Below are 24,602 nucleotides of genomic sequence, written 5' to 3'. Positions count from 1 at the left end.
ACTTCCTTGAATATATTCCAGAGACTTTTTTTTTTTAATCACCTAAAAGTGGATGGTAATTCTAGTGAATACAGGGCTTCTCTGTGTCCTTCCTCCTCTGTGCACAGACCTAGTGATTTCCAAGGGCACCCAATTAGATTACTGAAAAGAAATACGGTCTTTTTGTCCCTTGGCTGACCTGCTCGTCATCCCGAAGTGACCTCACGTTAGTGCCAATAAAGCATTATTTCACTGAGAACAGAAACACCCCCACCCCCTCGGGCCTTCAGTTGTCCAACCACAGTTCTGTAGCTCTTTTGCTGAAATATTCCAGATAAGAATAATTACGGGCCCATGCCCTTCCCAAAATGACACGTAGATGCTACAAAAAGGAGCTATTTAAACTAGTCAGTGTTTGAGGAATGACCGACAAACTCAGATTCTGGTAATTTCTATGAAGACAAACAGACCTAAGCGGCAACTCTGCTTTGGCGGAAGCACGAATGTATGAAGGACCCACACAGAGAAACAACGAATTCATTCTCTCGTTCTGGGAAATGACCGACGCAGTGCGGTTTGTCACTCCACGTCCAGGACACAACTGTAAGTCACAAGGAAGTGTGTCTCCTGGTGGAGTCACACACATCAAGCATGCGGTGTGGACGGTGTGTTGTTGTGCATCGGCGAGGCTGGGCCGTGGCGGGCACACTGTTGGCAGCTGTGTGCACGGGGGATGGGAGGGGCACCTACCATGGGTGAGGGCACCGGGGCCACTGCTGGGATCTGTCTCCCTGACCTTGGACAAGGCACCTCTCTCTGAGGCTCACTTTCCTCATCTGAAAATACCAATAATAATGGTATCTCCCTCATGGGCTATCGTGAGGGTGAGATTGTGGGTGAGTGACTTTGTCGCAGGCTAGCACCGTGCAGACACAACCCCTCAGTCCCTCTGCATCTTCTCTTTGCCCGTCGGCATGCCTGAGATCAGTGGAACAGGAAGCTGGTGCGCATGTGGATGATGTTTCGGCTTCAGACCACAGCTCCCTCTAGACAGATTTTCATGAACAATGTAGGTCATATTTACACAGGGACTCGGGCTTTCAAATGCCTCTCTCCTTCCCATTCCTTCTCCTTGGCCCCCTTCCCGCCTTAGGTTCTTGAGGGAAACAGAAACCAAAGCACGAAAAACAAGGCCAGGCAAATGCTGTTGTAAGACCTTGGCCTGACCCCCACCTGTAGACTGCAGTGAGCCGGGCTGGCCCGTGCGGAAGATCCCTTCCACGTGGCCAGAGGCAGGCCTGTGGCCTCGGAGCAAAGGACCTCCTGCGTCCCTTCCCCTCCCAAAGCCCAAAGCCAGGTTTCTCTGGATCCGACCACAGTAACAGCCCAGAAAAAGGAGTGTGAGTCAGCGAAGAAGCAACACATTCAGAAAAACATGTGTCCCTCACCTAGCCCTCAGCTGCTCCAGGCTTCCTCCTTTCAGGGGTGAGCGTGAGCCCCAGGACTCCTCGTCTCGATTAGCCCCAGCAGAGGAAAAGTCAGAAGAGTCCAGCTCAACCACCACACCTGGCTCAAAAGGTTAACTCGCTCAGTTCATTCAACGTGTATTTTATTGAGTCCCTATGATATGGTAGGCACTTGTCCCAGATGCCAAAGCCCCCTCACCACCCCCACCCCCTCGTTTAGAAGTCAACTAGTTACAGAGATAAAGAGGCCCTTGACCCCATGCCCTTCAAACTACTCTACTCTCAGAGCTTAACTCCTTCCCTTGTCAATGGCTTTGCCCTCTACCCTGACCTATGCTGGGGACAGGGTGTGAGAGAGGGGACAAGAGCGGGCAGAAGGGAGGTTTAAGCTTCCGGAGCTAGCGAGTCACAGAAGGCATCAAGAGACCAACGTTTTTGGCTGTTTCCTCTGGTTTCACGTTCTGAGCTCAGAAAGCAGAGGTCCTGCTGACCCCAGTGGGGACTGCTCTCATGAAGCCTCTTTTCTTGTGTAACTCAAGCCTCAGTGCTCCCCCTCAGTCCCGAGTAATCATGGACCCTACATTCCTGTCGCTGGACTGTCCTTTGGCCGAAAGGAGAAAACTAGCATTTGGTCTGGACTGGAGAAAGCCTGTACTTGTTGGCTTTGGGAAATGATGTGCTTGCTTTACATCACAAGTGGGAAGAGTTTAGCTTGATTAGCTGAGGGCAGTCATAATCCACTCAGGCGTGGTGAGCAGAGCAGAGGCCCAAGTGCTAGAGACAACAACAAGATGCCCCACCAGATGCTTCCTTTCCAAGTCAACCCCAGATCACTGGTAACACCAAGGAGCCTTTACAGTTATTCCTCGGAATTCCCACCCACTTACCCTCACCACCTTTAATAATTAAACCAACTTCTAGTAACATCTTCTTATATTTTTTACTTCCGGGGTTTCAAAATTGAACTAATTTGGTTGACCAGGACCCTTTGTGCTTAACAAACAAAGGACAGAATTCACAGAGGAAGAAGGACCCCTCCCCCTCTCGTGCCCCGATCTCCCAGTACACGTGTTTTCTTGCTTGGTCTATCACTAACATAGTCTCTCTCTTCATTTTCCAGAGGAGGACAAGCAGGTGAGACGCGAAGGTAGCAGGTCACACTGCTACTTAGTGGCAGAGATCACAGGAGACCCCAGGGGCTGAACTTCAGTCTAGTGCCTTGGTTTTGTCCCCAAACACAACACAGCCTTCCCACCGTCCACAGACCTGGGCCTTCAGCTACTCTACCAACTAGCTGCTAGCATGGCAGAACCAGAGCCTGGATTTCTTGAATTGGCTGAAAAAATGTCATCAGTTTTTGGAAAGTTTCACGTTTTTGTGGCTTTTAAAAACTTTGTCTAATCGGTAGATGAACAGCCACAGGTACTTTTGGCCAGGCCCTACTTCCTTGATGGTGTGGTAGCTGTGACTGTTTTTACGGCCTAAGAGGCACCCATTCCCCAATCGCCCCTCTTCCACCTACCTCTGCTCCAGACATGGCGCTCACCCTGATGACTGTTCCCAGGTTTCTGAGATTGTAATAACCACGCTAAAAAGCTTCTTTCTCGGTGGCCGCCCTTGGCTCTTTGCATTAAAATCAACTTCTGCATCAGAGAGGTTCTACTTTTGGAACCTTATCCGGTCTTCTGTTTGGAATCAGGGCAGCAATAACTCTTCAGCCAGAAGGCAGAAGCCATGGGGTCTAAGTCCACCCTACTACAAATGGTCCAAGTGAACATGGACACAATCACAGGCTATAGGTTACATAAACTACAGAATTCAGAAGTAGAATGGACTTTAAGGGCCTCAGTCCAAAAGCCTTGTTTTACAGATGAATAAACCAAGGTCCAGAGAAGTTCGATAATTTTCCTCACGTTTGAAAGTAGCCACCAATATTAAAAACATACACAGTAATTGGATTTCTGGTCAAGATGGTCAGTAAGTAGGTCCTTACTTTGACATACCTCGTCTGCTCAAATAATAATACAGTATTAAAAAAAGACAAGACGGGAAGGCCTCAAACACAGACTACATATCCCATGAACTGGAAGAGAAGAGTAGCATGGAGCAGGGAGAGGGGCTGCTGCTCCCGACCAGGACGCAGCACAGGTGATGGGACCCACAACCTCCGAAATTTAACAGGGACTAAAAACGTTCCAAATGGGATGAGAGATTAGTGATTTACTGCTTGAAACCAGGGTCTGGGGTTTCAAAGGATGAAATAAACTGCTGCACATCCACTCTCAGGAGACATGGCCTAAGAGGAAGCGGCCAACAGGGTGTCAGGGGGCAATGCGCCTTGGGAATCAAGAGGACAATGCTGAGAACCAGGAGTGGCTCAGTGATATAGCACACCCCCAAATATTGTTATAAGATGTGCTTTGGGACTGGGAATCTCTGTTGCAGCAACTTGAGGTGCGGACAGAAAGACTGAAAGAAGAGAAGGAGAAAAAGCAGGCATAAACACACACAACTTCTATGCCAAACAAGTGTGCCAAACACATTTCCAAAAAGAAATCCAATGCTAGGAAAAGAAAAACAAATAAGTAAAATCAACAATGTGAACATGAATTCATTCAGGATGAAATGAAAATTAATTTTACGCTACAAGCTGACAAAGACTTAAAATAAATGTTCAGAATGACCAAAGAGATAAACTGAAGATTAACCTTCAGTTTTAAGAGAACAAAAAAAAGATAAAACACAGAAATAAAACAGGTGGATATGAAAAACAACCAATTAGAAGTATTGGAAATTATTTTTAAGTAATCACTGAAGTTTTTATTTTTTATTTTTTTATTAGATTTTATTTATTTATTTGAGAGAGAGAATGAGAGAGAGAGAGAGAGCATGAGAGGGGGAGGGTCAGAGGGAGAAGCAGACTCCCTGCCGAGCAGGGAGCCCGATGCGGGACTCGATCCCGGGACTCCAGGATCATGACCTGAGCCGAAGGCAGTCGCTTAACCAACTGAGCCACCCAGGCGCCCATCACTGAAGTTTTTAAAGAGTAGTCATGAATTAAAAAAAAAAAAAAAAAAACCACCTCACCCCTCACCAGATTGTAGTAGTAAGAACATTACTCAGAAAGCAGTATTGAGAGGGGTGCCTGGGTGGCTCAGTTGGTTAAGCATCAGACTCTTGATTTCAGCTCAGGTCATGATCTCAGGGTCGTGAGATCAAGCCCCACGTCAGCTCTGCTGGGCATGGAGCCTGCTTATGATTCTCTTTCTCCCTCTCCCTATGCCCCTCCCCATCTTTCCCTCTCTAAAAATAAATGAATAAAAAAGCAGTATAGAGAGACAAAGGGTTAAAAAAATATAGAAAGCAATGAAGAGGTTCGGGGATCAATTTACAGGTGAAGAGATGGAAAGGATCCCCCACACATCTAACAGGAGTTCCAGTAGACGGGAATGGAGGAAATGGCAGAGAAATAATATTTAAAGAAAGAAAAATCAAGATGTTTCCAGAGCTGGGAAAAGACATGAGCTTTGAGGTCTACCCTCTCATACAGAACAAAGACAATTCCACACTTATACTTCAGAATATCAAAGATAGAGAGAAAACCCTAAAAGCTATCAGAACCTACAGATCAACACAAGAAAAGGGCAGACGATCCAACAGAAAAAGGGGGGGAAGATTCAAACACACATGTCACGAGAGAAGATGTGTAATGGCCATTTGGAAGGGTGCTCAATTTCATTAATTATCTAAGAAATTCAAATGAAAACCGCAATGAAATAACACACTACAAAAATGGTTAAAGAAAAAAAGACAGGTAAAACCAAGTAGAATGTCAGCCAAATGCCACTTCCACATACTGTCGTCAGGAGTGTGAATTGGTACAACCTCTTTGGAAAAATGTTTAGCAGTGAGTACCAAAACCTAATGCATGCACACGCTATGACCTAGTAATTCCACTCCTAATGGATTGTATACAGATTTAGAAATGCATATGTATGTTCCCCAAAGGCACAAGAACACTAATAACAGCACCATGCTAGTAGCCAGAAACTTGAAATACACTAATGTCTATCAAGAGATGAATGGGTAAATTATGGTATATTCATGAACTATTAAAATATAGTACAATGAGAGTTAATGAACCACAACTCATGAAACATCACCAATAAACCTCACAACATAGTGTTGATCGAAAGAAGCCAGAGACCAGAAGAAAATATTTGCAAAACATTCATCTGATAAAGAATCTGTATCCAGATTACATAAAGAACCCTTCCTTCCACATCTCAGTAAATGGAAGCAACCCACTTTTGGGCAAAGTATGTGAACAAGTACTTCAAAAAAGAAGAGACAGGAATGGTGGTGACCCTATAAAAGACGTGGAAAGAATCTGAGAAGATGCCAAATGATGGCATAATTTTTTAACTTTCCCCAACCCATCGCCTCCCATAAACACAGAGCAGCAAAAATTATAAGACCAAACACCCCACAGACAACATCTACAACACAAGTTGGTGAAGTATCCCCAAGAATTCCCCAAAGTGAGACGGTGGGACAAACCACCCAAGGCCCATACCATATGAGCATCACCTTTATGGGAAGCCATGGGGCAACTGATGGAAGGGGGGAACCCCGGAATCACCCATGATTACTCACTGAAAGCACAGGGGGCCGATATCCCACAGCAGCCAGACTGTCGCTGGGTTACCTTCAGCACCCTCAAACCTCCCCTGTTGACACTCCCTTCTAGGACATGGCCCCGCTTAGAGGAGAACGTCCTGGGAATAAAAATCCATACCAAGGAGAACAGGAATGTAAAGCGTAAAGGAAGGAGAAGGTCCAGACGAAAATGGGGCCTGGAACTGAGTCAGGACAGCTCACAAAGGGCAAGGGACAGCCTGTCCGACCAACTCCTCCCCCTGCAGCCCCTGCTTCCGTAGCCAAGGTTCAGGAAAATGAATTAGCAGCAGATGTATAGGAAAATCCCACTCATGAGTGCACAAACTCTCAGACAATGCCAAACACTGCTGGTCTGCAGGCTACGCTTCAAGTGGTCATCCCCGGGAGATCAAGTTTTTATGTTCAGGGCCTCAGATTAGGAAATACTTTCTAGCAATGCCTAGTATGCAGCGGGACTCTACGGACATAAAAAAACTGGGTAGTCATGCGGTGTTTGCTATAACTCTCATTGTCATTGCAATGGGAATCAAAATGGAACATTTATATGACGGCGTGGGACAGAGATCATGGATATGGCGTAGCATACTCAACTCGCAGTAAACTCTTGCCTTTTTCACCCCCCCCCCTTAGAAATCATCATGGAGATCTGGTGGGTCATCTGTCAGACGCCACTGCGGTGTGCTCAATGAGCCTGGCTTTATGGACTCAAGGGGTGAGTTATGGGAGTGAGGCTCTAAGAGCCCATAGAAGTGGCTGCTTTACTGAATGAAGGAATGGAAGGGAGAGTAAGCACACGTTATAACTATTGTTCCCATTATCTTGGAGCTGAAACGATCTAGAATCTCCAGCACAGTCTGAATTGTGCTGTGCTTTGAAATACTACAAATACAATTCTAAGGGATGGTTTGTCAATACCACAAGCAATTAACGTGCCCCTCCTGGTTAACTCGGAAAGCCTTTACATCAGGTGCGTGGTGCAGGCAGCTGGGCCTGGGGAGATAGAAGGAAGCGATTTGTCTTGGGAAAGGTTATGTGAAAAACTTGGATGACACTTTGTCTCCCTTTCGTTCCTTTTTTTTTTTTTTTAAAGATTTTATTTATTTTTTAGAGAGCGAGTGAGAGAGAAACAGCATGAGAGGGGCGAGGGTCAGAGGGAGAAGCAGGCTCCCCGCTGAGCCGGGAGCCCGATGTGGGACTCGATCCCAGGACCCTGGGATCATGACCTGAGCCGAAGGCAGACGCTTAACCATCTGAGCCACCCAGGCGCCCTCCCTTTTGTTCCTGATGAGCATGCAACTTCTTGACCTCAGCTGCTACAGCCCATGGCTACAGAGAAGGACAAAGGATGGAAGCATTTTTATTGCACCGGTGAGCAGAGTCAAGAGATTTATGTAGTTTATTATCAGAGTGCATTACTCAGACAATCTGCACACCCAGAGTGCCCCATATGAACTAGGTCAAAATTCCACTTTATCACTGATAGAACAAACACATCTAAATAGAGCTTGAAGTGTTAAAAAAAAAAGGCACTTTCACTCTCAACCTCATTTCTTCATCTGTAAAATGGGTTTCACAGTACCGACTTCACAGTCCGTAATGGAGATTAGGTGGAGCCACAGTCAAACACCTTCTATAGTACACGGTAGGCGTAGACATTTCCCTTACCCAATGGCAATGACTATTTTACACATGATTTTATAGGGAACCTAGTTAAACACCAGGTACATTATCAAGTATCTTGTTACATTATGACTTTGTAACAGGAGATGGCTTTTCTCCAAAGACGAGACATGACAAATCCATGTTTGGGCAAATACTAACAAATGCATGGCTTTTTATCTACGGTGGTGCTTGTAACATCCTTAACAGCCAGGACTTTTATTTTTATTTTTAAAATATTTTATTTTTATTTATTTGAGAGAGCATGAGCACAAGGAAGGGGCAGAGGGAGAGGGAGAAGAAGGAGCTCGACGTGGGACTCGATCCCAGAACCCTGGGATCATGACCTGAGCCGAAGGCAGACGCTTCACTGACTGAGCCACCCAGGCGTCGCCATAACCAGAATTTTTAGTCCTGTTAAAACAAACAAAAAAACAGTTTTCTGAAGCTTATATAGGGCCCACAGGCTGGAGGGAAGTCTGGCTAGGCTTCTATTTTTTCAAGAGTGAGACTGAGAACAGCTAGACTTGAAAAGAAAGTACTACTTAATCTCCCTCCAGCTGGTGACTGAGACAAAAATCAGCACCACCCGTCTGAAAGAGTTCCGCTGCGAGGGCTGCTTCTCTCCATTTCCTGCATGACAAAGACCTGAAGACCTGCGAGCCCGCTCTTGCAAGATCCCGGCTGCTTCTGGTTCCCTCTCCGTGCCTGGGAGTTTTGTGGCCTGGTTCTCCCTCAGCAAGGAAAAGGCAGGGGATGGTTTCTCATTCATTCCTTCAATCCTCTGCCCCTAAACGCTCAATCTCTCCTCAGTCATCAGCAGGGCAGTAGCGAGAAAAGCTGTGAAGCCCAATTGCTTTTTTCCCCACCGTGGACAGAACTCAGGGTGGGTTAAGGAGACTACAGAACAGTCAAGCTAGAAAACCGGGCTCTCCTCCTCATCTCCCCAACACAAAGAGCGACAGCAAGTTTCAGGGAGAAATGCCGCAGACGGGAAGAGCACCCTCTTGTCCCACACCGAGACTAGGGTTCGCACCTCCTCAGGAAGGCAAGGGCAAGGACAGAAATTGTAAGGAAAAGAGACTAATGCTGGTCTCTCAGGAGAAGAGCAAAAACTAGTGTCCTTCCTATCTCCAAGGAAGAACGCTTCTGAGCAATGACATAGAACTGCCTCATCTGGATGTATCCAAAGACCTATTTCACCAGTATATAGTTGTATAATTTATATCGAAACTGGAGTTTTGTTTTACAGAGTATTTGTCGAAAAAGTTTCCCAAAGCACCCATATTGTTCATGTTTGGTCCAAAGACAATCAGAACCAAGTTTGGCAGGATGAACTCTAATGAAAAAAGCAGAGATCATCTACAGATTTTCATCCCAGCTTAATTTTTCCGTATTAGCTATTTCAGAAATCATATACAATATTCTAACAGCATTTTCTCGTTATACTAGGAGTATTATTTAGTTTAGAAGGCCATCATTTTATTTATTTATTTTTTTTAAAGATTTTATTTATTTATTTGAGAGAGAGAATGAGAGAGAGAGAGCACATGAGAGGGGGGAGGGTCGCAGGGAGAAGCAGACTCCCTGCTGAGCAGGGAGCCCGATGCGGGACTCGATCCCGGGACTCCAGGATCATGACCTGAGCCGAAGGCAGTCGCTTAACCAACTGAGCCACCCAGGCGCCCGAGGCCATCATTTTAATGAACAAATATTTGTTCTCCCAGTTCATCAAACAAAAGGGTGTACATGAATGGCTTAGGTCTAAATAATGGCTTAGAATCTGGGCATAGTACATGGAAGTTGCTGAATTGAGACCAGTTTTAGAATAAAAATGAAGAATTCTTCTATCTTAAAATGTATTACTTCAGTAATGACAGGTTTTTTTTGTTTTTGTGTTTGTTTTTTAGGTAAACTCTATGCCCAACATGGGACTAGAACTCACGATCCCGAGATCAGGAGTCACACGTTCCATGGACTGAGCCAGCCAGGCGGCCCAAACTGTTAAAGCTCTAAAGGTTAACCTCTTCCCAGGTTGCCAGATAGGAAGCTCAAACTACAAGTCTTTTAACCAGAAGAACATGACATGGTGGGGGGGGGGGGGTGCTTGTGGAATTTCCTCAAAAATACCAACTACACACACACACACAATAAAAACAGCTTAACAGATTGATGTGAAGGTGATTAAGAGGGGACTCGGCTTTGAGGTGAGTGGAAGGAAATGCTAAGGGAGTGAGAGACAATTACCAGGAGAAAATACAGTAATGCTGGGAAGTAAGTTCAGGACAGCTAAATATAGGCAAATTGTATGGTAATGCGAATATTTATTTTCATCTTCCATTTGGCAGAAGACAGTCCGAATTCCAAGGATCACTAATGAACACCACCTGAAATACCCATCTAAGAGAAATATGTTCTGGTTTGGTTGTACGTGACTCCCAAGTATTTAAGGGCATGCATCAGTTCTGTGGTTTACAAAAGGAAAGCAATCTAATAAAGATATAAAAGTTGATTATGCCTGGAAAAAAAACCCAGCTCTTTTTTCTTTACAAGTGGAGTTTTGCTTTCAGTGTTAAAATTATGATCAAGACTATATACAAAATTAGTATCAAGTGAACGATTATGTATTGGAGAGCAGAAACTTCAAAATGAGAACATGACTATAAAAAAGTGAGTACAATGCACTGCACACATCAAATTGTAGATTAGACAGAAAAATGGCTAATGTCGATAGGCTGTTTATTAAGTGATGACAATGTCAGAACCAACAGTCATTTAAGTTTGGCTTAACTGAGTGATTTGGTCACCTAGTCTGAATGAACTCTTGTTAGCCAAAGATGATTTTTTGATGTTCAACTTTTTATATATCCTATCCTAGAGAAGACCTCTAGTTTTTATCATGAAATTCTTCAGTTTCAGGCATATCCTAAATGGGAATAATAGCACCAGAATAATAACACAATCTCTGTAGTATTAGCAAAAATGGACCACACTTGCCCTCCATCCTGAAATACTATCAAGATGATTATATGGTCCTATTTTAACAATAAAATTAAATACTTCCTATAAAACTTTCATAGTCTAGGAGAAGTTTGTGAATCAAAAATTATTCAGTCAATGTGTCAGACACCAAGTAAATTTGTTTTAAGGTCTTCTGAGATAACCCCCTTGAAAGAACAAGGTTCATTCAATTTTATACACCTACAGACTGAGTCTAATGTTTGTTCATAAAAAGTATTCAACAAGTATCGACGAACTGACAATATTAATTTGTGACAAATAATCTGGATCAAGAAAAGTCCTGAAAAGAAAACACAGCAGTTAAAATAAATCACTCATTCAAGAATAATAAGATATTCAAGAATGGTTATTTTACAGAAAATTTAAAAATCCCCACAATACTCTAAGTTTCCAGAATCAAGCATGCAATGGAATGGTGAATACTGAATTTTATGTCAGTGGTTACCTCGAGGCACAGAACACAAAAAAGACCTCAACTGTTCTTACTTGGATCTAAGTCACATGTTACAATGTTATTCTGATGAAACAGAATGATGCACATGAATGCTTGTTATATTATTCTCTTCTTCTCCGGCCATTTACAAATTAAAAAGAAAAAGAAAAAGTAAGATAACAACAGCCCCGTTGCAGGAACAATCAGCAGTGTATGGGTGCATCAGCAGTATGTCCCAGCTAATGACCTATTTTATGGATGCAATTCATTTGAAGACCAATGATCAACAGATGAGATATGCATCTTTTATAATTTCAATATGTAGTTGTGAGATTTCTTATTTAGATTTTTAATAAAATGTATTTCCATTTTTCTTAAAGAAGTGGAAATTTACTTGAGGAAATTTCTAATAGAAGAAAATTGCCTTGTAGTGCCTGATTTTGTCAAAGCTGCTCGAAGTTCCAACCTTTCACCATCAATTACTGATGGTGTATCAACACAGAAGAAAAGACCTGAGAGTAAAGTCACAAGAATTCTGTTTATTATTATAGCAAACACTTTCACGGCATTTGACAAAACTCAGAAGTATCTCTTTGAAATGGGTTCAGACCTGTGAAACTAAGCTATCAGGATAAAGTCTTTACTTAGGGGGAAAAAAAAAAGAAGAACGGAAAAGCAATAACCAAAAGATACATTTCACATAATAGCAAAATATAAAAATAGAAGCCAAGTGATAAAATGAAAAAAACTGCAAAGCAATGGATTTAAGAAACTCTGATTCTATCCGTCTTCCTTGTTGCTAATGGTCCTCTTTGTCCTTGCACTGTTATAAATGTAAAACAGGTAGGATAATAATTTAGGAAAGGCCTTGCAAGATCTACTAGGAGGTTAAAAGGAATTATTGAAAAAGTGTTCAAATACTTTATAAATACTATTAACAAAAATATCTATTTTATTATACTTTTTGTCTTCCTTCAGTGAAGGTGTCCTTTGAAAATCACACTCTGTTTCTTAATATTGTTTCAAATTCTTAACTAGAGAGAGGTCAGCTTTCTTCCAAAGCAACAGTCCCGGGCCCCACACTATTTCTGATGAAGACCGACGATACCAGAACTGCCACCTGAGGGAAAGACGGAGAAAGGCATCACAACTGGAAGTTCCTACGCTTAGTCCCGTCAAGTTAATGATCATCCAAATGACATACGTTGTGAGTCCAGCACTTTCAAGTATCATTTTGAAATCATATTCTATCTCAGTGTGAGACTTCTTAAATAAATAGGATCTTAATTTCTGTAAATGTTTGCAGTACCAGCTATTTCTTTAAGTAGAATTTTTTCTCCTAAGAGAGCTGCTCCAGTGAAGAATAGTGTCTTAACACATCCATGTCCGGATTCAAAAAGAAATTCAACATTTTTCTGTGAAAAGACAGAAATACTCAAGTATTGTGAAAGCTTTCTGTAACCGTGGATTGCCCACCTATTCCAAGCATGTAATCACTCCCTATGAATCACTCCCCGATGAACGAAAAACGTTCTCCAGTTACTCATAGCTCATCAGACGTGTTGTTCACCTTTGGTAATTGGCACTCTTCACTGGTATGACAGTTCTGAAGGATGTCCTTGTAGTGGTGCTTTAGATCCTCGTACAAGGAGGCAGTTTCTTGTGAGTGAGCCAATGGTAACACCTTCTCATTCAACAGCATCTGCACTCGGAATTCCTCCTTGGGAGTCTTAGCATTTTTACAGTGGTAAAGCACGAATATTAGGTTCGAGGCATAGGGCACAATGTGGCCACTTCGGAATTTGCGATGCAATTGTTCCTTGTAATTGTAAGCTGTTAGGGGCTCCTTATCTTTGAAGTAGCCCATGAGAGAGAGCAGTGGAAGAAGGGTCTCTGCGTGACCAAACTGAAGGATGACTGGAGAGGAAATGGGCTGAGACCTTAAAAAACAAATGGAGAAAAAATATGTATATAGATCCATGTCACGGAAGATAGTATCTACGGTAGTGAGCAGCAGTGTACAATGTTCTTATCTTTTTTAATCTTTATATATGCAACTCAACAATATGGCTAAAATTCTCCGTGGCAAAGAACTGAACTGTTTATACTCAAAGTTAAGTCCCAAATTCAGGATCACTGTGGTATTGCAAATCCACCTAAAACACTGCACACTTGCTATTCTTTAAGTTCACAGAGAGAAGAGAGTTTTTACTAGGAGGTTAAAGAACTTGAAGCAGATATGTATTTCAAAATTGTATTGCTTTTCCATGAATGAAATTGAGCAAACAGGCAATATCAATTATTCCAGGGAGGTCTTTTGAATGAACTTCAAATGCTATTTTATCTGTATCTAGGAAATAAGGACAAGCAATATTCAGTAAATTTCCTGGTTAAGACCAGTAAATTTCCTGGTTAGAACCTAGTTAGAACCAAGGTAATTCATATAATCCCTCAATGTTTTACGAGACCTGACTTGGGCACTGAATTTGGAAGAGAGCCACAAAACGGGAGGGATGCAACCTATTCTAGCTGATTTTACTGTGTTTGTGGTTGAGAGCAGAGTTTACACAATGCCGGAAGTACAACAGCTCTCAACACTACAAGCCAAGTCACCTTTCTTTAATTGCAAGTTTTCTATGTCTTTTTTTTTTTTTTTTTTTTTTTGGTAAAGGCTTTTTTAAAATAAGCAGCAGCAAATGACTGCTTAGTCTTTCCCCAACTTTAAGAGGAAGAATATGACTTTGTTCTTAAACATAATTTATAAATCTATTCAAATACAAGTAACCGTCTGACTTCTTGCTGCCACCCCACACGTGAGACTAACCAAGTTAGTGCTGGGTTTTCTGGGAGGACAGCAGAATCTGCAGCAGAGTCCCCACAAAAGACAGATGGAACTAGAGACCAGGTCCAAAGCCCGAGGGAAACATTTACAAAAAACTGTACGGAAAAGTTTTCTCAGTGAATCACCAAGAGCCTCAAGACCTGAATATTAGTATCGGTGTCCACGTGGAAGAACGCAGAGGGAAGCCACACAGCACGCTGAGAGATCTAATATTCATTTGGTGAGTGCAAAAGAGGACTAGCACAGGCCTCTCCTGTGGCTGCAGAAATCTAGCCCCTGTGAACTCTCGCAACAGCCACTCCAAGGCCCCATTCCAGGACAGAAGCCACAGACACAAGAAACTGCTGGGAGCGGGCTCAACACTGAGCTGGACGGGGACAGTAAAGACCAAGGGAAAAGCAGGTTGGCATAAAAGTAAGGGGAGGGGACCAGAGTCAGAAAATGTCAGAAAGGAACCCAGCAGACCTTTGAACAGCACACACACACAACACCAGAAAGAGAGGTCCATGAGGTTAGAAAACAATCTGACATGAGGCTTCTTCTAAATATTCAGGGAAACCAAATTCACATTAAAATGAGCAACAGAAAAGTAAACAGAAGAATAGGGAGCAGAAAAACATCCCTATAAAAAATAAAAATATAGAGTACTAGAAATACATACTCAAAAAATACACAGAAGCTGTAACATACTATTATACAATCATCCACTATTCTGAGATTAATATTCTCTAAAAGGGAAATTTTAAAGCCATTCATCAACAGGTGACTGTAAACCCCTCTTCTTAACTGATATATCTTAATTAGGTCATTTATTTATTATTTTTTTAAAAAAGATTTTATTTATTTGACAGAGAGAGAGCACAAGTAGGCAGAGAGGCAAGCAGAGGGAGAGGTAGAAGCAGAGTCTTCACTGAGCAGGGAGCCCAACGCGGGGCTCGATCCCAGGACCCTGGGATCATGACCTGAGCTGAAGGCAGCCGCCTAACCGACTGAGCCACCCAGGCGCCCCTTAATTAAGTCATTTAAAGTATCTAAAATCTGTATTTTGGGCACCCGGGTGGCTCAGTCGTTAAGTGTCTGCCTCCAGCTCAGGTAGTGACCCCAGGGTCCTGGGATCGAGCCCCACATCGGGCTCCCTGCTCGGCGGGAAGCCTGCTTCTCCCTCTCCCACTCCCCCTGCTTGTGTTCCCTCTCTCGCTGTCTCTCTCTCTGTCAAATAAATAAATAAAATCTTTAAAAATAAATAAATAAATAAAACCTCTATTTCCTAGAAGCATCCCCTTAGGCCCAAAGTTACAAAGCAGTATCATTCAGAACACAATTATATTTGGTTTGACCTGCGTAACTATTTTTAAATTTTGCAGTATTTGTCAGTATACAAAGATAGGGTGATTTCAGATTCTTAAAAATCCAGATTTTTCGCTCCTCCTGAGACCCTGAAAGATCTGACAACATATACTCCCATAAAGCAATAACCAGCTGAACAGGAATAAGGGTTACTCCAGAGAGGACATACAGCACACTGTCTAACCAAGAGTGGATTCATTTGTTACTTGCCTTGCCTTTATGCATTTGAGTATATGCAAGTCAAAGCTAACAACACCACTGTCATAGTGTAAATATAATGGAATTTAACAGTAATAACAAATTAAAGAAAGTAAGCAATGTAAAAATACAGTTGACCCTTGAACAATGAGGGGGTTAGGGACGCCAACCCTCTGTGCAGGCAAAAATCTGTGTATAAAAAGTAGGCTCCACACCCAATGTGGGGCTCGAACTCATGACCCTGATCGCACCGTCTATGGACTAGGCCAGCTAGGCGCCCCCCGTGTAGAACATTCTGACTCCCCCAAAACTTAACTACTGATAGCCTGCTGTTGACTGAAAGCCTTACTGATAACATAAACAGTTGATGGACACATATTTTGTATGTTTTATGTATTATATACTGAATTCTTACAATAAAGAGAAAAAAAATGTTATTTAAAAAAATCATAAGAAAGAGGAAATACATACACAGTACTGTGAATTTATTTAAAAAAAAAATGCACATGTAAATGAACCCACAGTTAAAACTTGTGTTGTTTGAGGGTCAACTGTACTGGTTTACATTTTAAGTCCTCCCACCAGAGGAAGCAAGCCCAAAGCCAGGCACAACCCTCAGCCTAATGCTCCATTACTGCGACTACGAGATCCATCAGGATGGGCAAGAGGTCAGGAAGGGCAGCAGCAACACCCCCGTGGTCTCACAGAAAGACCCAACTGACAGAGGAACTCCAACAAACTGGGAACAGGATGTAAGACAATATACAATACGAGATAGTCTAGTTTCAACAAGTTACATCAAAATGATTAATGAACTACTTTACGTTTTTTTTCTAGCGAGTCTTCAAAATGTAGTGTGTACTTCACACTTACAGCACATCTCCATTCAGACCAGCCCCCTTTTCAAGTGCTGAATAAACCACATGGGGCGGGTGGTACTGTGTCAACAGTGCAGGATAGACAGTGGTGTAGACAGCCAGACGTACTTAGACTCAACAGTCAATCAAACAGAGAGAAAAGACAAAAAAAGATACAAGACAACAAACACACATATAAGAAAAATGTACATTGGGGGAAAGGGAAGAAACCAACAAGGCTATGTACAAATCATGAGAGAAGTTCTAGTAATTACATCCGAGCTACTGAAGAAAATTTAATTAGGTTGTGATCCAAATTTAAGTTTTAAACCTGAAGGTTCTTTAGGTTTATATATAAAAAGCAATAAATTTTATTTTCCCTTTTGACTTGCTTTATTGTTAAAATCAGCTATTTTTGAGAAGAAAGTTGAGGAAAACTATGCTTTAAAATTACTTAATAGTAGTTTTATGGGAAATTAAGTTTATATATTAATTCACATAGAGAGCTATATCAGCAAAAATAAATGTCTTCTGCCATTTGATATATCTAAATTTTAAAAAAATTTATTTTACGTTTATCACAGGATTATTTACCATAGACAAGATATGGAAGCAGCCCAAGTGTCCATCGACAGATGAATGGATAAAGATGTGTTATGTACATGTGATGTATACATACAATGGAATATTATTCAGCCATAAAAAAGGATGAGATCTGGCCATCTGTAGCAACAGGGATGGACCTAGAGTGTATTATGCTAAGTGAAATAAATCAGACAAATATACTGTATGATTTCACTCATATGTGAAATTTAAGAAACAAATGAACAAACAGAAAAAAAAAAGATAAAAACACAGACTCCTGAATACTGAGACAAACTGGTAGTTAGTTGCGAGGGGGGAGGTGGCTGGGGATTATAGATGTGACAGATAAAGTGGATCAGGAGGTACAAACTTCCAGTTACAAAATAAATAAGCCATGGAGATAAAAAATACCGCATTAGGAATATAGTCAATAAGATAGTAATAATGTTGTTTGGTGACAGATGGTGATTACACTTATCATGGTGAGCACTGAGTAATGTATAAAATTGTTGAATTAATATGTTGTACACCTGAAACTAATATAACACTGCATGTTAATACTTCAATAAATAATTTTTAATTTTAGAATTCTAGGCAAATAGTAAGAAAAAGTCTAATCTTTAAATAAATGCTAGGACTACTATCTTCCTATACAGATCAATCTTTATTACAGAAGCTGGCAACACAAAAAATTATATTCTTAAAGGTCTGGTTAAATTCCCCAATATAATAATAATAGCTTAAGACAAGGATAACTACAGATTATGGGGTGAAAACTAATGTTACCTTCCCCAAAACAGTTCACTAATTTGCTTAGAAATCCAAAAGTGCCTTAGAAAATAATGAACTTACAAGTATTTGTAGGTTGGATTTTCTGCAATAATCAGATAAAAATATTTTAGGTTTATGAGCTAACACCCAGTACAAAGGAGAAATGAGCACAGTCTCCCTGGTGATCATTTCTGTCTATGCTTCCCCTCTGTGCCTTGCACACATAGCAGGTGCTCTTACAACTTTAGAGGAAGCAGCTGCCTGGTACTGCCCGTGTTCACACAGCAGGGCCTCACACAAAACAGATGCACCCAACTCTCCAAAACAGAACAAAGAGGAGCAAAGATCCATTTGGTTATCTTGTTTAGATGCCAAAGGTCGAATCATTCCCTGCCAAGTGCCAGGTACCATGCTGGTTTGTTTTGTTTTTGGAAGGGTGGTAAGGTGAAAGAAAAAACAAACAAAAAAACAAATAAAAGCTATTCCTGGGTCTTGCAGACTAGCACTTGTGTAAGTGTTAGGGGCACCCATGGACGGCGAGCAGGAGAGCAAGCCCTCCTGTCCCGGGAGGAACTTGCCACACTCTGCGGAAGAAGAGGGGTCTGAGCAGGGTGACAAATGCATGCCCAGGAAGTCTTACAGTGCAAACGCGGCCCACTGTGGCTCCAGGGAAGTGTTACGGTCACTTTATCCTAGGACTTGGATGTTACCATCCCCTGTTCACAGATGAAAACACTGAGGCTAAACTTACTTACCTAAGCTATCTCTGAACTACCAATTAAAGTCACTACAAAAACACCCATTCACTAATTTGCTTCATCCACACTTGAAAAACAGGATCCCTTTGTGGACTATATGTAAATCAATCATAAATGTGTGTGCACAAATCTTTATTGGGCATACGGTAAGAAGACACTTGATTGGTTTGGTTTATGGCTTTTCGGAAATGTCCAGAAAGTAGACTATTAAAAATCTGGCTTAGAGAAATTTTATCTCGTAAAGAAAAAGCTTATAAAATAGATAAGAATACTTTATATTTTATAAAATATGCTACCAACATGAACATAAAGTTGAAACCCTAAAGTTGCCAAAAAAAAAAAACTCTAAGCACTTTCATGTTCCGTACAATTTAAAAAATCTTTCTTCTTGATTTTTGCATTTCAAAAAGAAAATTCAGGGCGCCTGGGTGGCTCAGTTGGTTGAGCGACTGCCTTCGGCTCAGGTCATGATCCTGGAGTCCCGGGATCGAGTCCCACATCGGGCTCCCTGCTCGGCAGGGGGTCTGCTTCTCCCTCTGCCCTCTTCCCTCTCGTGCTCTCTGTCTCTCATTCTCTCTGTCTCAAATAAATAAATAAAATCTTTAAAAAAAAAAAAAAAGAAAATTCAGTGCTCACTAGATGTCTCGGTTGGGTTAAGGGTAAAAAGAATTTAGCACACTCTTAAGAGATCTAAAAGAATGCTGAGTATTTTTTGCACTAATTAAATTATAGCTCACAATATAAATCATAACTTTTCTTCACTACTTTATTTTTCCTAGCCAAACTCAATTCAGTAATCCTTAATGGTTCCGGTGTTAAAACTAAATATAATAAAGCAGTCTTCTTCAAGGACCCCCAAGAAAGTAGCAGTAAAAAATCTAACTCATAATTACGAAGTATGAAATTCAAAAGCACTTAGCCAATAATTTTTCAGCCTTTTTATACTCTATAGTTCAAGTCAGGGATCCACTAAGAGCTACGAATGTCAGAATGCTTTTCTCATAAACAATGACTAAGCAATACGTAAAGTGATTTTTACTTTACTGTTTGAAACTCTACCAAAATATCAAAATCTGGATATACGTGTGTGTGTGTGTGTGTGTGTGTATAAAAACTAACTAGAACTTTACCGTTTCTAGTCAGTAAGGAGCTTAGAAACTGCCACTTCACAGTAACAAAGAACTGAACAAACTGAAAAATCAACAAGTCTTCTTAGATCCATCAGAGAAGTTCACAAGGCCAAGTGTTGCTCCCCGGATAGGAGAGACAGACAGGTGGGCGCAGAGCATCACCATGTACAAGAACAGAAACTTCCAGGGAAACCAGGGTGGGGTACGAAAACCTAAACTGTAACTGACAAATTGCTACAGGCTCAGTGTGGACAGGTCGGAGTTAAAAACTCCAAGGGACCGCAGGGAGCACCCACACTCAGTGAGTTTACCTCCAGGAACCATCTGAAAGATGCCAGAACTTTCTGGTTCTCTTAACAAGGCCTGCCCTCAGGAGAAACTGTTTTTGCAGAGCCTAACCTGCCTCAGGGAAGGGAAGTACCCAGCTCTAGCCACCTCCGACCATCCTGTGCCACCGGAGGAGGGGGAAAGACTACTGGGAAGCACAGATGCAGTTCACGAGCCTTATCACAAGACTCCGAATGCGCTCTCCCCACACACACCCCACCACTACATTACTAACGGCTGTTTACCACAGTTCTTTTTACACAGTACATCATGTCCACTTTAAACAAAAATTGACAAGGCATACTAAAAGGCAAAAAAAATCACTGCTTAAGGAGACTGAAAAAGTATCAGAGCCAGAATCAGATAGGTGGAATTACCAGGCCAGGAATTTTGTAAAACTATATGATTAATATGTAAGGGCTTTAAAAGAAAAGCTCAATAACATGCAAAAATAGATGGCTAAGTTAAACAGAGAGGTGGAAATTCTAAGAAAGAATAATAAAAGCACTAGATATTAAAAACATGGTACGGAAGTGAGGAATGTGTTTGTAACCTGGACACAGCTCAAGAAAGAATCTCTGAGCTTGAGCATATAACAATAGCAACTTCCTAAACTGAAAAGCACAGAGAATAAAGACTGAAAAAAATACAATATCCAAGAACTGTGGGACAGAATATCTAAGAACTGTGGGACAATTAAAAAAGGTTTGATTAGCATGTGTAATGGGAATACCAGAAGAAGGGAGAGACGGAAAACAAAGCAATCTTTAAAGCAATAATGAATCAGAACTTCCCCAAATTAATGTTAGATCCTAAAACACAGATCCAGGAATCTCAAACACCAAGCAAATAAATTCCAAAACAAAACAAAACGAACAACCCTCCCCATACCTAGGCATACCATATTCAAAATTCATAAAATCAGGGCACCTGGGTGGCTCAGTTGGTTAAGCGACTGCCTTCGGCTCAGGTCATGATCCTGGAGTCCCTGGATCGAGTCCCGCATCAGGCTCCCTGCTCGGCAGGGAGTCTGCTTCTCCCTCTGACCCTCCCAACCCTCCCCCCTCTCATGCTCTCTCTCTGTCTCTCTCTCTCAAATAAATAAAAAAAATCTTTAAAAAATAAAAATTCATAAAATCAAAGACAAAGAAAAAAATCTTGAAAGAAGCCATGCAAGCAAGGCGGTGAAGTAAAATATTTGTGTTGAGAGAAAAAAACCCACCAACCTAGAATTTTATGCCATGCAAAATTATCCTTCAGAAGTGACAAACAGAAATTGAGGGAATTTGTTGCCAGTGGACATGCCTCACAGGAAATGTTAAAAGAAGTTCTTCAGAGAGAAGGAAAATGTTATAGGTCAGAAACTCAAAGCTACATAAAGAAAGAACATTGGAGGGCGCCTGGGTGGCTCAGTTGGTTAAGTGACTGCCTTCGGCTCAGGTCATGATCCTGGAGTCCCGGGATCGAGTCCCGCATTGGGCTCCCTGCTCAGCGGGGAGTCTGCTTCTCCCTCTGACCCTCCCCCCCTCTCATGTGCTCTCTCTCTCTCTCAAATAAATAAAATCTTAAAAAAAAAAAAAAAAGAAAGAAAGAACATTGGAGATGAGTAAGTGAAGGTAAAACAAAAACATTTACATTTTTTAGTCTTAACTGACCTAACAGATAACATTTTGTTCAAAATAATAGCAATAAGGCACTTGATTATGTATGCATGGACACGTGCATGCACACACACACACTATGTATGTTTCTGTGTAAGTAAAATGAATGACAGCAATGATACAGGGACAGGAAGAATTAGGAATATTTTGTTATTATAAGGTACTTGCTTATTTGAAAATAGACTTAAGTTAGTTATAAAGGCATATTGCAAATTCTAGGGTGAAAACACAACTTATCAAAAATTTATGGGATGCAGTGAAAGCAGTGCTTATAGGGAATTTTATAGCATCTAATATATATATTAGGAAAGAAGAAAGATGGGGCGCTGGGGTGGCTCAGTTGGTTAAGCGACTGCCTTCGGCTCAGGTCATGATCCTGGAGTCCCGGGATCGAGTCCCACATCAGGCTCCCTGCTCAGCGGGGGGTCTGCTTCTCCCTCTGACCCTCTTCCCTCTCGTGCTGTCTTTCATTCTCTCTCAAATAAATAAATAAAATCTTTAAAAAAAAAAAAAAGAAAAGAAGAAAGATCTAAAATCAACTATCTAAGCTTCCATCTTAGGAATGTAGAAAGAGAAAAGCAAATCAAATCCAAAGTAAGCAGAAGAAAATAAAATTAAAAATAAAAGCAAAAATCCACAAAATTTAAAACAAAAAAGCAATGGACAAAAATCAATAATATCAAAAAACTAGTTCTTTGAAAAGATCAATAAAATCAATAAGCCTCTAGCCAGGTTGAGAAAAAGGAGGAAGGCACAAATTACTCATATCGAAAAAGAAAAGAGATCACCACAGATCTTATGAACATTAAAAGAATAAAGGAATATTATAAACAACCCTATGCCCACAAGTTTGATAACCTAAATGCAATGGACCAATTCCTTGAAAGACACAATCTGCCAAAACTAACACAAGAATAGATGATCTAAGTAAGCCTGTATCTATTAAGAAATTGAATCAGTAATTCATAACCTTCCAAAAGAGTACTGGCCCTGAAGGACTCACCAGTGAACTCTATCAAACCTTTAAGGAAATCCCTAACCAATTTTCTACAAACTCTTCCAGAAAAGAGAAACAAAGGGAATACTCCTAACTAACTTTATGAGACCAGTACTACCCTAATACCAAAGCCAGGCAAAGATAATACTAAAAAACTATACCTACACAACCAATATACACTAAGATAGATGAACACAAAAATTCTAAGCAAAATGTTAATAAATTGAATCCAATAATGCATATAAAGGATTATACACCAAAACCAAGTAGGATTTATCTCAGGTGTCAAGGCTGGCTCAACATTCAAAGGCCAATTAATGTAAACAATCACATCAAGAGGCTAATAAAGAAAAATCACATTATCAATAGATTCAGAAAAAGCATTTGACAAAATCCAACATGCATTCATGATAAAAATTCTCAGCAAACTAGGAATAGACGAACTTCCTCCACTGGAGGAAAATGCAAAGCCTTCCTGCTAAGATCAGGTACAAGTCAAGGATGTCTCCTCTAACCACTGGTTTTCAACATCATACTGGAAGTCCTAGCTAACACAATGAGACCTCCCCTCCCCCGCCCAAACAAAAGGTATATTGGGAAGGAGGAAATAAAACTTTGGCTTTGCAGATGACATGATTGTCTATGTAGAAAATCCAAATAATCAACAAAAAAACTCCTGGAACTAATAAGTACATACAGCAAGGTTGCAGAATACAAGATTAATATATAAAAGTCAATTGCTTTTCTATATACCAACAATAAACAAGTGGAAATTTGAAATTAAAAACACATTATCTTTTATATTAGTACCCCCAAAATGAAATACTTAGGTATAAAATATGTACAAGATCTATATGAGAAAACTACATAACTCTTAAGAAAGAAATCAAAGAACTGAATTAATGGAAAGCGATTCCATGTTCATGGATAGGACTCAATACTGTCAAAATGTCAGTTCTTCCCAACTTCATCTATGGAGTTGATACAATCCAAATAAAAATCCCAACACGTGATTCTGTAGATATCAACAAACTGATTCTGAAGTTGTATGGAGAAGCAAGACACCCAGATAAGCCAACACAATACTGAAGGAGAAGAACAAAGTTGTAGGATTGACACTACAACTTTTCAAGACTTACTGTAAAGTTACAGTAATCAAGATAGTGTGGTCCGGCGAAAGTATAGACAAACAGACCAACAGAACAGAACAGACAGGCCAGAAACAGAACCCCATATATATAGTCAACTGATCTTTGACAAAGCAAAAGCAATACAATAGAGCAAAGACAACTTTTCAACAAATGGAGCTGGAGCACTGGACATCTACATGAAAAAAAAAAATGCATCTAGACACAGACCTTATACCCTTCACAAAAATTAACTCAAAAGGATCACAGACCTAAATGTAAAACTCCTAAAAGATAACATAGGATAAAACCTAGATGACCCCTGGTATGGCAAGGACTTTTTAGATGCAACACAAAGGGCATGACCAATTAAAGATATAATTAATAAGCTGGAGTTCGTTAAAATTAAAAACTTCTGGGGCACCTGGGTGGCTCAGTCAGTTGGGCCTCTGCCTTCGGCTCAGGTCATGATCCCAGGATCCTGGGATCAAGCCCCACATCTGCGGGGAGCCTGCTTCTCCTTCTCCCCCACTTGTGCTCTCTAGCTTTCTCTCTCTCTCAAATAAATAAAATCTTAAAAAAAAAAAGGACATTTACAATTAAAAACTTCTGTTCTACTAAAGACAATGTCAAGAAAATAAAAAGACAAGTCACAGTGTTCTAGGCCATCTGCTAGGAATTGATTTACTCGTTAGTATAGGCCCCACAGGTATTTGAAAGAATCAAATCCCCAGCTTCTCCTTGAATACACCTAAGTCCTAAGG

At 41.0% G+C, this 24,602-nt stretch overlaps 1 protein-coding gene across 3 annotated transcripts in view; it reads right to left on the bottom strand.

The window, feature by feature from the left end:
* MINPP1 (multiple inositol-polyphosphate phosphatase 1) overlaps positions 1 to 24,602 on the bottom strand; it is a 94,293-nt gene that overhangs the window by 35,692 nt on the left and 33,999 nt on the right. For 2 of the 3 annotated variants that reach the window (XM_021696104.2, XM_021696106.2), the window contains one exon: positions 11,764 to 13,178. The exons of the other annotated variant lie outside the window; for it this stretch is intronic. In XM_021696104.2, the coding sequence (XP_021551779.1) occupies positions 12,782 to 13,178 (397 nt within the window). In that variant the 3' untranslated portion in view covers positions 11,764 to 12,781. Of the gene's footprint in view, positions 1 to 11,763; positions 13,179 to 24,602 lie in introns of those variants that run through there. 3 annotated transcript variants of the gene reach the window in all.

Source organism: Neomonachus schauinslandi, chromosome 6 (assembly GCF_002201575.2).
Source record: "Neomonachus schauinslandi chromosome 6, ASM220157v2, whole genome shotgun sequence".
NCBI classification, from domain to species: domain Eukaryota; kingdom Metazoa; phylum Chordata; class Mammalia; order Carnivora; family Phocidae; genus Neomonachus; species Neomonachus schauinslandi.
The sequence above is the reverse complement of the archived record's forward strand: the minus strand, read 5'-3'. Positions and strand labels throughout refer to the sequence as shown.